The sequence below is a fragment of the Cebidichthys violaceus genome, unplaced genomic scaffold, assembly GCF_023349555.1.
Source record: "Cebidichthys violaceus isolate CVI_PGR_0920_01 unplaced genomic scaffold, fCebVio1.0.p SCAF_14, whole genome shotgun sequence".
Lineage (NCBI taxonomy): Eukaryota > Metazoa > Chordata > Actinopteri > Perciformes > Stichaeidae > Cebidichthys > Cebidichthys violaceus.
The window spans coordinates 14,725,446-14,740,388 of NW_027176307.1; the positions used below are offsets into that span (position 1 = coordinate 14,725,446).

General features: G+C 42.3%; 3 protein-coding genes and 1 long non-coding RNA gene across 7 annotated transcripts in view; 1 reads left to right on the top strand and 3 right to left on the bottom strand.

Moving 5' to 3' along the window:
• vash2 (vasohibin 2) overlaps positions 1–3,675 on the bottom strand; it is an 18,497-nt gene extending 14,822 nt beyond the window's left edge. For 2 of the 3 annotated variants that reach the window (XM_068709074.1, XM_068709076.1), the window contains exons 1-2: positions 3,509–3,675; positions 1,738–2,204 (exon numbers count right to left, since the gene is read on the bottom strand). In XM_068709074.1, coding sequence (XP_068565175.1) covers positions 1,738–2,076 — 339 coding nt within the window. In that variant the 5' untranslated portion in view covers positions 2,077–2,204; positions 3,509–3,675. Of the gene's footprint in view, positions 1–1,737; positions 2,205–2,602; positions 2,969–3,508 lie in introns of those variants that run through there. The other variant, XM_068709075.1, reaches the window with a different exon arrangement.
• Positions 3,676–4,027: 352 nt separating this feature from the next.
• On the bottom strand, positions 4,028–8,073 carry LOC137871302 (uncharacterized). The gene is made up of 8 exons (XM_068709077.1): positions 8,003–8,073; positions 7,492–7,830; positions 7,063–7,365; positions 6,458–6,544; positions 6,349–6,377; positions 5,386–5,442; positions 4,772–4,840; positions 4,028–4,604 (listed from the first exon to the last, which is right to left on the bottom strand). Exons 1-8 carry the CDS (start codon positions 8,052–8,054, stop codon positions 4,506–4,508), a joined length of 1,035 nt encoding a protein of 344 aa, XP_068565178.1. The 5' UTR covers positions 8,055–8,073; the 3' UTR covers positions 4,028–4,505.
• A 609-nt stretch (positions 8,074–8,682) lies between these two features.
• On the bottom strand, positions 8,683–13,611 carry LOC137871299 (uncharacterized). 2 transcript variants are annotated; one of them, XM_068709072.1, is made up of 9 exons: positions 13,527–13,611; positions 12,990–13,328; positions 12,588–12,857; positions 12,430–12,504; positions 11,906–12,001; positions 11,776–11,804; positions 9,984–10,040; positions 9,752–9,820; positions 8,683–9,428 (listed from the first exon to the last, which is right to left on the bottom strand). In XM_068709072.1, exons 1-9 carry the CDS (start codon positions 13,591–13,593, stop codon positions 9,282–9,284), a joined length of 1,149 nt encoding a protein of 382 aa, XP_068565173.1. In that variant the 5' UTR covers positions 13,594–13,611; the 3' UTR covers positions 8,683–9,281. The 2 variants fall into 2 exon arrangements, with proteins under 2 accessions (XP_068565173.1, XP_068565174.1); XM_068709073.1 differs by having other exon boundaries at positions 12,990–13,325; positions 13,527–13,596.
• On the top strand, positions 10,869–13,528 carry LOC137871303 (uncharacterized). The gene is made up of 3 exons (XR_011102791.1): positions 10,869–11,143; positions 11,912–12,897; positions 13,269–13,528. It is a non-coding gene; the product is annotated as an uncharacterized lncRNA (long non-coding RNA).
• Positions 13,612–14,943: the final 1,332 nt, after the last annotated feature.

Here is a 14,943-nt window from a genome sequence, read left to right on the forward strand (position 1 = left end):
AAACACAGCGAGCATTCATCCAACCCACCGACGGGAGAGAACTACGAGGAGAGTCTGTGCTGAGGGGCCTCAGCAGACTGAGATGTGCACCGTGTGTGTGTGTGTGTGTGTGTGTGTGTGTGTGTGTGTGTGTGTGTGTGTGTGTGTGTGTGTGTGTGTGTGTGCACTTCTTTCAGCCTGAAGAAGAAGTCCTTCACCGGTCGTCTCTTCTGCTGCTAAATATAGAAGAACATGACCAAAGACTCTGCTACTGGGTCCCAAAACCTAAAATAAATCACTTCACAGCGACGTAGAAGCAGAACTTCTTCAGATTGTAAGAAGCTGGAAGCAGCAGATGACGTTCCTCAAACAACGCGACTAGTCACGGCCGTGTTGTTCAGGAACTAGTCCGCCCCTCACTCGGGTATGGAGGCGATCGGAGACGGTTTTAGTCTCGGCTGAGGTTTCTCAGGTTTGTGTCGTGTATATCGCTACGGTTGCTGTGAATGACACACAGAGCTTTCTCTGTTGCTTTGAAGTCAGCTGTTCAACAGCACGACCCCCCCCCCCCCCCCCCCGGAGCTGTTCTAATGGTTCTAATGGTTCTAATGTCCAGAACGCTGCAGCAGAGTGTTTCATATGGAAACATGAACCAGCGTCGCTTCAGGTCCTGATCGTCTGTAAGAGACCAGAAACGGTATTTGTCGAAAGCTAAAGCCGCGTTACCACGGCACGTGTGTGTGTGTGTGTGTGTGTGTGTGTGTGTGTGTGTGTGTGTGTGTGTGTGTGTGAGAATCAGGAGTCACACAGACTGTAACCAAAACAAAAAGCAGAATTAACATCACTTGACAGGTGTGGCAGCCCAATTTAGCACACTTGTTGTCATGGTAAGGTGATGCATTCACTGTGTGTGTGTAAACAGGCTGACACCTAATCCATGGAACCGTGAACACACACACACACACACACACACACACACACACACACACACACACACAGACAGACAGACAGACAGACAGACAGACAGACAGACACACACACACACACAGAGACAGACACAGACAGACAGACAGACAGACAGACAGACACACACAGACAGACAGACACAGACAGACAGACACAGAGACACACACAGAGACAGACAGACAGACAGACAGACAGACAGACAGACAGACACACACACACACACACACACACACACAGAGACAGACAGACAGACAGACACAGACAGACAGACAGACACACACACAGAGACAGACAGACAGACAGACAGACAGACAGACAGACAGACACACACACACACACACACACACACACAGAGACAGACAGACAGACAGACACAGACAGACAGACAGACACACACACAGAGACAGACAGACAGACAGACAGACAGACAGACAGACACACACACGGGGCTGGTTAGAGCGCTAAAGGAGTGCAGAGGACCGTCGGGTTCCTTAATGGTGCTGCAGCCACAGAGAACCCCAGACGGTCCCGTGAGGAAGCCCCCTCATTAAAGGGTCCATTAGCACTGAAAGCACTTCCAACAACCTGGAACACATCGACGCCGCCATGAGGACACGCCTCCTTCCTGCCTTCCTGCGTTCACGTGGATGAAAATGATGCTGGGCCCGAGGGCCGGGAGGCGGGGCTAAAAGGGAAAAGCTAGTCCGCTTGCTCTGTAGACCCGTGGATGTGGAGGACCACCAGGAGAGAAAGAGGCAATAAGGCAACAAGCAGAGCTCCAAGTGGGCCTACCTTGGGAAGGTACGCGGCGTTTCGTATCCTGTCGACCATCTCCTGACCCTCGGGGTGCACGGCGGCCACGTGGGACCACATCCTCTCCCACGTTACGCCTTCGATGGGGAACCCGGTCCTGTTGACGTAGAAGAGAACCCCTCCGTCCTTCTCCTCCTCCTCCCCCCCGGGGGACCGGGCGCCGTTGTTGGGGGGCGAGGCGGCGGACTCCTCCCGGGTGGCGGCGGCGGCGGCGCTGCAGCGGAGGAGGCAGTGCGAGCTGGAGCTCTTGGATCGGCCATGCCTGCTCAGCTTTGCCGGGGCGGTGCCGGTCCGGCTCGGGGAGTTGGGTCCGGTCATCGATCCCAGGAAGGGGGCCAGGAAGAGGAGGAGGAGGAGGAGGAGGAGGAGTTAGGGCAGGCAATCCTCCCTCAGCTACAAGAGCTGCTTTGAGTTCGGACAGTACATGTTGGTCTCCAACTGCAAACCTGCAGGGTCCGGAAAAACAAAATCAAATCAGTCTTTTAGGAAACAGGTCAACAGTACAGGTGAGGTTCTGCAGCACAAGGCCCGGGTCTAATACCTCCACGAAGGCACAGTTTATCTTTAGTGAAAAAGACGACAATAGATGTGCAAAGTGTAAATCAAAATACAAAACATGCGTTTGAGAAATCATAGGCTTTATAGTAGGCGACACAATGCTCTTTAATGACGTTAGGTTACATGTTTATATCAACATTAGGGTGTCACTCAAGGAGCCCATTGTTCCAAAACAGTAACAAATATACAATAGAGTACAATAAAGTCATAATAAAACCAACACGATTCATGCAAACTCGTGTTTCAGAGCAGACGTGTGTTTAAAACTCACTATCGAGGAACTCACCACAGTCACAGGTCGGTTAATATCGAAATCAGGAGGGTTTTTTTTTTAGTTCGCGTGCATCCGGTGAAATATCCCAACTGTTACTAATTCACAAACGTGTTTTCCACCGTGGACGGATAACCGACGGACCCTCCGGTTCGAGGGGCTTTTTTTTTTTTACTCGAAGAAGACAGCAGCGAGACGAGGCGGGTCCCATTCATACCGAGGCGGCGGTGTCCGTTAACCGGGGGAGAAGTCTTGTTTTGGTTTCCAGTGCTTTGTAACTTCACCCTCTTTCTTGTTTGCGTCAAGCTAACACAAGCTAACAACGACCGGGCAGGGACTATGGAAGTGTCCCCTTCAAAGTAAAAGCAGTACGTTTGTTTTTTTTTTGTCGACCTTCCGTATTTATAGATAAATAGATACTTTATGAATTAATTAATACTTTATACATTTGTTCGCTACCGCTGCATTATGATATAGGTAAGCAATCAAAGTAACAGTGAAAAATAAAAAAATATCGAGTATAAAAATTCACAATATATACAATAAAAATAACTGAATCAAAAATGTTAAATGTAAAAAATGTGCAATATATACAATGAATTATAATAGTAATAAATTAACTAGCTAAACAGTAGTGCAAATTTTAAATTAACTAACTAAACAGATTTTTTAAATTTGTAAATAGTATAAATAGCACAAATCGTTGCAGCATACTCGTGAACCCGTCACTTTTTCACATGTGATACATTTACGGGTGTCAGTAAAAGTTTTATCCAGTTAAATTCAAACAAACGATTTATTTTCTGGTCGGAGTTTTTGTTTTATTTTGAAAATATCATCCGGAACCGCTTCTGTTTCGCTAGCTAGCTCACTGCAGGGGGGCCGTTTCCTCCCACTATTCCCAGTCCGGGAAAAATGTACCTCCTCTGTGCATTCCTCTCCCCGTCAGCACCCGGCTCGGCTCCTCGGTGTCAACCTCCCCGGAAATCCCGACTCCATGTTGATAACAAAAACCGGCTTCTCTGATCCCTCACATGATTAAATCATTGGGGATAAAAAACGGACCCACTAGCTGTCCTACCGTTCTCCCTGCAGCTCACCGCTCTCTCGCATCTCATTGGTCGAGCCAACAAAGAGGGGCGGGCCGGAGAGAGAGAGCGCGCCACCGTCATTGGAGCTGACTGACGCTCGCTGATTGGTGGGTTTTGATAGACGAAGGCGTCAACAAGTGATGGATCTGCAACAAATGGGATTTTTTTTTTTCCCGCCCCTTGTTGCAACTGTTGATTTTGCACATTTTGTACAATTTCAGGTCTCAAAATAGAATAGAATTGAACAGAATATAATGTATGTTTTTTTTTCTTTCTTATACAGCACAAAATCACCCACACAGAATCCACACAATCAGTTTTAATAAAAGTTTAAAATGTGTCAGTAAATAACTATGACTATAGGCATACATCTTATCACAGAGGAGGAAGGGGGTAACGTCCATCACTTTGCATACAAAGCTATCACAAGTGAAGCATGTTTTTAAAAACGTACAAATCAATTAAATATATCTATTAGTCATTGAACTGCATCACAATAACGTACCCACGACAGCAAGTTCATCGTAGAACAAGCAGCCGTGTGAATGTTGGACGTTCACGTTGTGGTAGTAGGTTAACTTAAACCTCCCCCTTTTGGACAAAAAGCTTTTTCACAGCAAAAGCAAAAAGCAAAAAGGTAAACACCCGTTTATGATGAAGTGCAGTTGTGCCTCCTGCATCCGAAACAATGAACACGTAACGCCTGAGTTAGGGTGAATGCTCTCAATGCGGTGCAACTAAAGCAGGCGGGAATGAATGACTTCTGGCTCCACTCAAAGTCACTGGAACTGGAGTCCAGCGATCAATGAAAGAGCAACAACTGCGGGTCATTTTGGGGGTCGGTTGACGGTGGCGTAGAGGTTGTTGTCGGCGGTGGAGGGATGTCTCACGGTGCTGTAGGTCACTGCGTCCTCACCACCCCGGACCTAAAGAGGACACAGAGAGAAAGACAGAACAACACCCAAATTACCAAACAGGATATGGCACATGATGAAAGATAAAGGCGGCGTCCGACGCCACATTCACACGACAAACATGTCCTCAAACATGAACAATGAAACGTATTTTAAAGTATATTATATTGACAGCTCACCTGGGCTTTACTGTTGGTCTTCCCAGTGTGGCTGATGGAGGCGTAGGAAACACCTTCTTCAGGGTCGGCCTGCACAGAGAGGACACCGTCATGGCTGCTCAGTGACACACTGACTCACTCTTTTTATCTTTTCACTTCAGTCTTATCACGGTCGACGTTTAAACTTCTACAGAGTGCTGCAGGAAGGAGTCTCAAAACCGGGAAATTAGTCAGTGTGTTTGCGGTTCCCTCGTCTTGAAGGTACCAAGGCGTTGGTTAGATGTCTGAAATAAGGTCTGTGGTGAACACAGGCTGAGGGGTTTTTAACAGGTTGTTTTTTCCTACGACATAAAATGCATTAGTAAATACCCTGGATTAGTGAATTTAGAAGCTTTGACGTGTCTTAAAGAGTGTAAATGAGATGCCTGAACGTCCTCACTAGAACACTAGTCCTTTAGCTGAGCGGCGGAGACGTGAAGTCACGTGACCGCGGCGGAGCTCCTTTTATAGCCTCTCTGCCGGCATCGTCCAGTTGCTAACTTCTCGTTTTGTCTTTACTGCACATTCCCACACTCTCAACGCCGCTACGCATGCATTGTTTTTGGGGAACAGAGCCCTGCAGAGTGTGACCTCACCGGGTCCTGGCGGTCCTCTGGAGCAGACTGAGTCTCTGCAGGGTTTGTGGTCAGCACCTGGACGGAAAAAAGAAAAAGCACAGAACAGTTGAGTCAATGCATTTGTTGCCACGGTACACAAAACAAGCAACACCTGTACAACGTAATACACAGAATGTACCACACGGTGTGTGTGTGTGTGTGTGTGTGTGTGTGTGTGGCTCCAGGTAGTACACAGGACTAAAGATCTCCCACTGTGCTTCAGTCCAGCTGATAAATCCTTCTTCTCTTGACAAAATGCAATCAAATAACAATAAATATTGTCACTACGAAGCTGAAAGTGCTCAGTCTGTCTCAGAGAGACGTTGATTCAACTCTATTGTTATTTTTGTTCATAATAATGAGGCGCTGGGACAAAGTCTTGGGCCCCATTTGTCCCACTTGTTTGGTTCTCCTGGACTGCCTTATGTTGTAAAGTGAGTTTGATATTTTAGCTCATATGTCAACGGTTGTGAATCCCTTGACTTTTGTTGCCATTTAGTTTAAAAAAAAAATGTAATCACGTAAGAATCACGATTCGTATCTTCTATGATTCTGACTCGATTCACAACTTCCAAAAATGTATTAAAACAAATTTACATAGATAAACATCTGTACAAGATTTGAGTTCCATGCTAAGTAATATTCCGTCTTATTAAAGTACAACATATGTGCAGCGTTGAGGTTTCAGAGTCCGATATCACCTCCATCTTCTGACTTTTTGGGATTCGGGGACAAATCAGAGACTGAATCTTTAAAATTCCAAAATTGTAAGAATATTTTTAAAATCGATAATCAATTTTGAATCAGAAATCATTTCGTATGAAATCGTTAGACACTGAAAGATTCACACCCCTAAGTTTCAATACAATACTCTATGATTGTATACATATTGTATAATATATATATATATATATATATATATAAATGTGTTTTTTTACTCACATTGTTGTCATCCACCTGTGTTCGGTTTGCTGAAAAGACAAAAGAGAGACGGCTTCAGCTTCCACAGTGATGGTTTATCAGAATATCTCGTGGATGAAATGTGTCTCACCTCTAGTCTTAATGCATCGTACGACTGTAACAGCAATAATCAACAGCGCTGCTAAACCCAGAGCCACACCGATGTACAGCCACCAACCTGCAATGAAGACGAAAACAGCACACATTCTGTTATGTTCAATATCTAGGAACGAAGCATTTGTAGCAAAAGCTGCACCCATGACTAATACATCAGTATTACTAGTCTTGTTTATTCAGTTGAGACTACTACTACTACTACTACTACTACTACTACTACCTCAAAGTGTCCATCTGCCTTAATCTACAAAACTACACTCCCATACAACTACCCTGCACTCTCAGTTACGTTTTAAAGGGACAATGTAAAGACAAAACTTGACTCGCATTTTGGCCGTCGCCATCTTGGTTTTTTGGAACCAGAAGTGACAGAAGAGGGCGGAGCTAAGTGCAACCGAATGCTGAATAAGACGTTTTTAGTTGACCAAAATGTTACAGTTGACTTTCATGAAGTTAAAATAATTCACAGTGTGGACGACTCCATCAACTCAGTTGTTGCTGTTGTTGTGTCGTCACCTGAACAGATTAACACAACTCAACAAACTAAAGTGAACATGAGTGTCTTTAAAATGTTCTCACCTGTTTTATCACCTGTTGTCTCACCTGTTGTCTCACCTGAGGGAGAATTTCTGAAAGAAAACTGCTGAACTTTGTCTCCTCTGGTCACTTGACACTTCAGTGAATTAAACCTCGATGTGGAAATGAAATGAGAAGTCAGAAACGTCAGAGAGGCGGAGCAGGAAGACTGTGATGTCTTCAAGTCTTTATTGTCTTTATCCACAACTTGACCCTGAAGCAGCCACTTCACTGTGTGATCACATTTTAAATATGTCGACACAGAACATTTTAACATCACCTTATCTTTGTTCTTGTGTTCAGTCACTGGAGAAGATGCAGACATTGTGAGAGAAAGAAGAGTAACTTCATCACTATAATCATGATTATTATAATGTTTCAGTATATTGTTCTGACAAGACAGATTGAAAACATTATGATATAAATACTCACTGGTGACAACAGACAGAAGAACCCCAGCATCTGGACCTTGTTGTTGTTCTGATCTGAACTGTCTGCAGTAATAAAGACTACCATCTTCATCTGTGACCTTCTTTATAACCAGAGAACATTTCTCTGAAACACTCAGTCTGTCTGATTTAGCTTTGGCTGCTTCAACAATCTTCCCATCTCTAACCAGAACTACTACTGGTAGTGTTCTTCTTGAATCAATGAAGACCCACACAGTAGAGTCACAGTTCTGTTGATCATCTATCAGACTGTTACAAGGCAAAGTGACTTCATCTCCATCTCTGACTGTGACGTAGAGGGAAAGTTGTCCGGCTACAGGTTCTGGGGAGAGAAACGACTGAAATAAGAACCAGGTAGTAATGTTCAAAGTTATATTTTAGAATCAACAGATGATAACAAAGAGTTAGATGGACGTTAGATAATGAATCACACGAGTAGCATTGAAGTTTTGCATAGTTCGTGTTACTTATATACGTGATATTTGTATCCTTACCGGTAATCTGCAGCAGCAAAAAATGTATTAGAACCCATCTGAATCCAACCATGGTGCTTCTGTCTCTCTGCTCTCACTCTCTCAACTGCCAACATCTTCTTAAAGAATTATACAGCTCCCACTTCCTGTTATTAGTAGCTTGTCAACTTCCTTATGGTGTCATTCTTTCTTCCTCTGATGTCAGTTGCTCTTCTTTTCTTTTTTTTTCTGCGAGTGAAAAGATACGCTTTCCCTCTCCTCCTTTGCTCTGTGCATCAGTCGACACTCAAGGCCTGGTGCAGCCGGAGAAAGAGCGTCATTCAGTAGTTTACAGTTAGAATATGCAACAATTTGTGTGTTTGGGCTGCATTCATTGGAAATCCGGCACCTTCCCGGTGGTTCGTGTGGATGTGTGGATGCGGTGAAGCTATCATTTATATTTGTCCGTCTGAGTCACAGCTCTGTTCTCAGTAATGACGACGAAGTCCGTGTTTATAAAAAGCAACCAATAATGTGAATACATATCAAACCTTTGATACGGCTCTCACGAATGTCACAACCCACTTCCTTTCAGTGTCTTTTTTTTGTATTATATGAATAATTACAGATGATATTAAATAAAATCCCATCAATCTTTAACTATCAACACTGACACATTGCATTGTTTATCAATTAAATGTTTATTTTATACAAAACTTGATGAGAAAATACATGCAAAACACAAACAACGACAGAATATAAACTCACTAACAAGCACCAGATCAGAGGAACCAGCAGGTCTCTGAGCACTTTAAGTTCACAGTTTAACAGGCAAACATCCATCACTGAGCTCAACAAAGGGCCTGACAGCAAGTGTGCAAAGAAAAATACATCATATATTACATATACATAAGAAACCAGCTATATACATGTTGTACCAGTTAACCTACTACACCCCATCTGGATAGAAAGGCTTTTTTACAGCAATAAATCCTGAAAATGATCATAACAAATAATTACATGGTCACACGCTCACTTGAGAAACTGAACTGCAAAACTACATTTTAAAATCATAACATTAGAAATGTCAACAAGATGTAGCAGAGCGTCAAGTTTGTTGTCTTTTCCTCCATGTTTCAATAAGAACATTTGGGTTATTTACACAAAATATATCAATAAATATGAAATGCTCTCCAATTCTGCTAAATGACTCAATACATATCAGCAACACAGTCTGAGGGAACTCTTTTGAAAGGCGTACGGAACAAAAAGGGACTAATTATCGTCTTAACGATATGAGCTGCAGCTACACTCTGGTCTCTTATGTTTTGGGTTTGTTGACGGTCGCATAGAGGTTGTTGAGATCAGCAGAGGCTCCAGCAGAGGAAGAAGAAGAAGAAGGCGGAGCTTTCACGGTGCTGTAGGTCACCGCATCCCCATCATCATCATCGTCATCTTTAACCCGGACCTGGAAAACGAGAGGGAAACGAGCACATGAAGGACACAACACGACATCAGGCGCCTCACCTCTAATTTGTGTTTAATGCTTCTAATCTCCACCAGGAGGATCACGTGATCGGTCGTATGCGTGTGTGTGGCCATGAGTGAGTGAGTGAGTGAGTGAGTGAGTGAGTGTTTGTGTCTGTCCAGAACTACACCTGCTTTGCATGTTAGCCTTTTCATTATGAGCATGTTAGCATCATGGGTGTGGTTAGCATGGTGCGTTATATGCAATTGGCTCAAAACGACACTTTGACTTCAAACATCAGTGTAACCAATCAGAGAGCTCACCTGGGCTTTACTGTTGGTCTTCTTGGTGTAGCTGACGGAGGCGTAGGAAACACCTTCTTCAGGGTCAGCCTGCACAGAGAAGACACCGTCATGGCCGCTCATTAACATGAGTATTTTAGTTAAGTTGCATCACTTGACTTCTCTTTTTCTGTGTGGCAGAGGGAAGTTAGACTCTTGCAAGTGTGTTTCTCACACTGCACCATGCTAGAGAATAAATAGCGTGTGATCTGACCATGTCCTGACTGGTTTCTGGAACAGGCGGAGTCACGGCATGGTTTACGCTCAGTCCCTGCAAAAATACAGTTACAGTAAATACAGTTTTCCATTCACATCAGTGGTCACTTAGAATAAACTGTGTGCCATGCTGTACATTTTGCTTATCTACTTCTTCTGCTTTTGCAGGTTATGAATACAACTATGCTTGACCACGTTTTATCTGACCTTTGCTACTGCAACCAGAAGCCTTGTCTCCCAACCTCTTGAACCCTAACCCTATTTTTAGGCCTCTGCTCGAAAATTGCATACCCATACTAAAAAGAGTATATCTCTGCAACCACAAGCTGTATTTGAATCATTTTGGTGTTATAATAAAGGAAACACTCGTGAGATTTGTTCAGATATGTAAATATCAATATATATGTTACTGGTTAAGAGTAAATGAAGATGACACACAGCACAAATTGAAAAGTTTCAGGTCGCCTAAAAAAAAAAGAAGCACTTTCAGGATTATTATTTCTTTGTAATGATGCAGCTGCAAGTTTAAACCTTTCCCATATTATAGCACAATATGTGAACAGTCTCTCTGCAAAGTTTGACTTTGATAAAGTGAAGCAGAACAAAACTAGAGAGGTTTTAGTACAGAGAGTTCAGACGAGGTCTCCAAATTGGTCATTTTGGCACAATGTGTGCCATTTAAATTTTCTGATGTACCAAACTATATATATTCACTTGTATATCACTAATGGTGTTCAATTCATCCAAATACAGCAGTTTGGGCTTTATTTGAAGGCCAGAATCCTCTCTGCACCTTGTCTGTGTTTCTCTGTTCACTCGATTCTTTTCAGATTTCAGCCCTCCCCCCTACGCAGAGCCCTGTCTCAGCAACCCATTGGTCGATTTCAATGATTGACACCTCTTTCGATGCGTTAGAGCCAATAGAATTGAGCTATACCAAAAGGGGCAAGATTGACAGCACTGTTCAATCAGAATCAACAGAGTGCCGTTCTGAGACGCGTACTGGCTGTGAGTCACGAACATTCCATCCCTCCTCTCATTCTCCTCCAATCACCAAGGGACGCCCGGACTCATTTAAATGTAACACAGGACGTAGCTGTAATGTATCTGGTGAAAAAATTACCTGCAAAATGATTTTATCACGGAGAAACGACTACGGTAAGAGAAATTTTACAACAATCGTTTGATGATGCGATGTGTGTTGCTGGTGTTCGTTGGCTCATATCTCGCTGATGCTGTATTCTAGCTGGATTTGATGCACATGTGCAGAATCTGTGGACTGTCTGCTTTCTTTTGAGGTAACGTGTGTGCATATTGCATAAAATACAACAGCGGTAGAGCCAGAAATGTTGCGAGTGGGTTCCCTAGGTGGCGCTATACAGATTTTGCTATTTGGTAATAACTTGAGTTAGCTTTTGAGTTGTGTTTGGAGCATGTAAAAACGACTTACACATGCTTGTAGCCCAGGCTCTGCTGTTTAATCTGAAGTATACCATCATTATATTCGTTCTTTATAAGTGAGTTCTTATTCACTCTGTACGTTAGGGAGGCGGTCGGTAGTGGTTTTGCAGTTTGTTTTGTTAATTATCAACGTGAAACACATGTCAAACGAAGATAGGTTTTTCCTTGAAAAGTAATTGAGAATGCAGTTTAGTTGTGTGTGAATTTAGTTTGATTGACAGAGATGAACCGAGTAGTGTCAACACAATACAGTGAGTACTGTTCATCCTTTAAAGTTTTCTTTAAGTCATAACTCTATAAACATTTGATTATTTAGGTTTAAAACTCACAATGCTTTCGTTCATCCGTGTTCGGTTCCCTGAAAAGATGGAGAGTCGACTTTAGCTTCCATACATTTTTTTAAAATAATAATATCTCAGTCTATCAACATAACGTATAGCAATTTAAGCAATTTCTCACCTTTAGCTCTTTTCCATCCGATGACTGCCACAGTGATGATCAAGAGAGCTACTAAAGCCACAGAGCCAATGATGAGCCACATCCACCATTCTGGAGCTAGAATAAAAACATTAAAAACATTCTTTGTGAAGTAAATCAGTTTCTGTTGGTACATATCTGTGTGTATAAGACACTGTTTACATGTACTGAATCTCACTTTGCATGTCTTTCAATACAGCATCTTTAACGAAATAAATAATCAAAATGCATGCGATAAGTTTTGAATGATGTGAGTACTACATACAAATAAAACCTTGTCTGCTACATTGTCTTGATTGTGGTTTGACAATATTCATCAACCTCTTATGAAACCTTTTTGAAATGTGTGTGTTTTCTTTTATTATATTTGCAAAACCAAAATTCAATAGAGATTAAAAACTACCAACAGCGAGGTTTGAGACTCAGACATGTAGATAAGAGTGTTGGTCTGACGTTCATACTTTAGGCTTCATAAAGAGAGAGAGATGTAAGATGTGAGTCACTACCTGGTTTGTTTGGAGCGTCGTTGTTTGCAGACGGTGTATTGTTTGTCCCCACTGTTGTGCTTCCTTTGGATTTAGCTGAATATGATAAGAAAATGTTTACCATCTGAGACTAAATGAGAAACAATGTATGTAATCTTAAAACTTAGAAGAAAACCTACCTGTTTCCTCACATGAGAACTTGGTGCAGACATTATACAGCAGTGTGTTTCTATTCTGTCTGTCTGTCACTTTACACTTCAGTGACTCGTAATACTTTGACTTCTGATGAAGAGGAGTTTTAAATGTCACAGTGGCGATACAGGAACTCTGTGATGTCTCCACATCGTTCTTGTTCCCCTCATACAGCCACTCTACTGTGTGTTCACACTCATTGTCTCTCAACACAGAGCAGGACAAGTTGACCGTATCATCGCCATTCTGTTCCTCCACTGGTGAAGAAGTTCATGATGAAAGAGAAAGACAACAAGAGTAACATTAACTTCATCACAGTAATATAAATTATTGTAATGTTTCAGTGTATTGACAGTTTGATCTGAAAACATTAAGATGTAAATACTCACTGTCAATAACAGACAGAAGAACTGAAGCATCTGAACCTTGTTGTTGTCCTGCTTTGTTATACTGTCTGCAGGAGTAATGACCAACATCTTCAGTTGTTACATTTGTTATAACCAGAGAACAGTCTGCTGTCAAACCCAGTCTGTTGGATTTATCTTTGGTGATCACATTGTTATTAATCTTCCCAAGTTTAATCAGCTCTACTGCTGATGCTTCAGAACGACTGTAAACCCAGGTAGTACCGTTACATTTGTCTTGATGTTTGATCTCTTTGTTACAAGGTAAAGTGACTTCATCTCCAGCTCTGACGATGAAGGAGGAAGACGTTTGTCCAGTTACTGCTGTTGAAGACATGAAATATATAAAAAATATGAAAAGTGTGATAAGAATAAAGCTTTTTAGTTTAGTTATATATGATGATGATATTAATAATATTAAATGTCATTTTACAAGAATCCTCTCGACACAAACTTAAATCTAGTTCCTCAGATACTTTCAGTCACGTTTCTTTGAGTCATGGATGTGTTTTATGTTCTTACCTGTAAACTGAAGCAGCAGCAGCAGCGTCACAAATAAAGTCATTTTAATCCATCTGACTTCAACCATCGTGTCTCTCTGTCTCTGTCTCTGTCTCTCGTTCTCACGCCTTCAACTGTCAAAGCTTCTGACCGAGTGTTTCTTTGAGAGAGACGCAGCGTTTCCTTCCTCTTGTTAGTGAAGCGGCACTTCCTTATCGTGACGTGGAATCTTTTCTTACATTCATGCAGACAGATCAGCTTTTCATCCCTCTTAATGTCTTCTAGATATCAATCTAGATATTTAAAAACAGCTAAAAACACACAACATACAACAAGTCCATACAAAATGTGAACTTCTCTCACAGACGGATTCTTAAAGTGATCAGCTGAGAACCGAGTCGTTGAAGTTGACTGTGAACGTCTTTACTCACCCTAACCCACCAAAACCACAGCACACTTCCTTTATATTGAAGTGTTTTGGAGTCAAATACGGCAGAGTAATAAAACCATGATGATGTTTGACATCACTCATAAACTCATACGTTAGTCAAACTCTACGCCCACCACAACATGAAGCCCATGGTGTGATATGCTCATCCTGGTTCATAATGATGTCATGTTGCTTTGAGAATTAGTTTGTTACTCATTGTGTTGATATTTCCTTAGAACTGAAGAGGAAGTGTTCTGTGAGAATGTGGGTAACAACAGCAGCAGAGCTCTGGAGGTTTGACCCTCTAGTGAGGACATGATGGACATCAGAACTCAGCATGTTTGTTCACACGACATATGATCTTAATTATTTAAAGTAAAGTGAGGAACAATTAACTAGTTATTAACCAGTCTCAGTGTAGTCCTGATCCTCTATATGAACCAGTCTCAGTTTAGTCCTGATCCTCTATATGAACCAGTCTCAGTTTAGTCCTGATCCTCTATATGAACCAGTCTCAGTTTAGTCCTGATCCTCTATATGAACCAGTCTCAGTGTAGTCCTGATCCTCTATATGAACCAGTCTTAGTGTAGTCCTGATCCTCTATATGAACCAGTCTCAGTTTAGTGCTGATCCTCTATATGAACCAGTCTCAGTTTAGTGCTGATCCTCTATATGAACCAGTCTCAGTTTAGTGCTGATCCTCTATATGAACCAGTCTCAGTTTAGTGCTGATCCTCTATATGAACCAGTCTCAGTGTAGTCCTGATCCTCTATATGAACCAGTCTCAGTTTAGTCCTGATCCTCTATATGAACCAGTCTCAGTTTAGTGCTGATCCTCTATATGAACCAGTCTCAGTTTAGTGCTGATCCTCTATATGAACCAGTCTCAGCGTAGTCCTGATCCTCTATATGAACCAGTCTCAGCGTAGTCCTGATCCTCTATATGAACCAGTCTCAGTGTAGTCCTGATCCTCTATATGAACCAGTCTCAGTGTAGTCCTGGTCC

Coding starts and splice junctions, on each gene's coding strand:
- LOC137871302 (XM_068709077.1), bottom strand. CDS start 8,054: ATGGTTGGATTCAGATGGGTTCTAATACATTTTTTGCTGCTGCAGATT. Junction 6,378..6,457: donor ACGATGCATTAAGACTAGAG/GTGAGACACATT, acceptor TTGTCTTTTCAG/CAAACCGAACACAGGTGGAT. Junction 4,605..4,771: donor AGACCAACAGTAAAGCCCAG/GTGAGCTGTCAA, acceptor TGTCCTCTTTAG/GTCCGGGGTGGTGAGGACGC.
- LOC137871299 (XM_068709072.1), bottom strand. CDS start 13,593: ATGGTTGAAGTCAGATGGATTAAAATGACTTTATTTGTGACGCTGCTG. Junction 12,002..12,429: donor CGACGCTCCAAACAAACCAG/GTAGTGACTCAC, acceptor TTTTTATTCTAG/CTCCAGAATGGTGGATGTGG. Junction 9,429..9,751: donor AGACCAACAGTAAAGCCCAG/GTGAGCTCTCTG, acceptor CTCGTTTTCCAG/GTCCGGGTTAAAGATGACGA.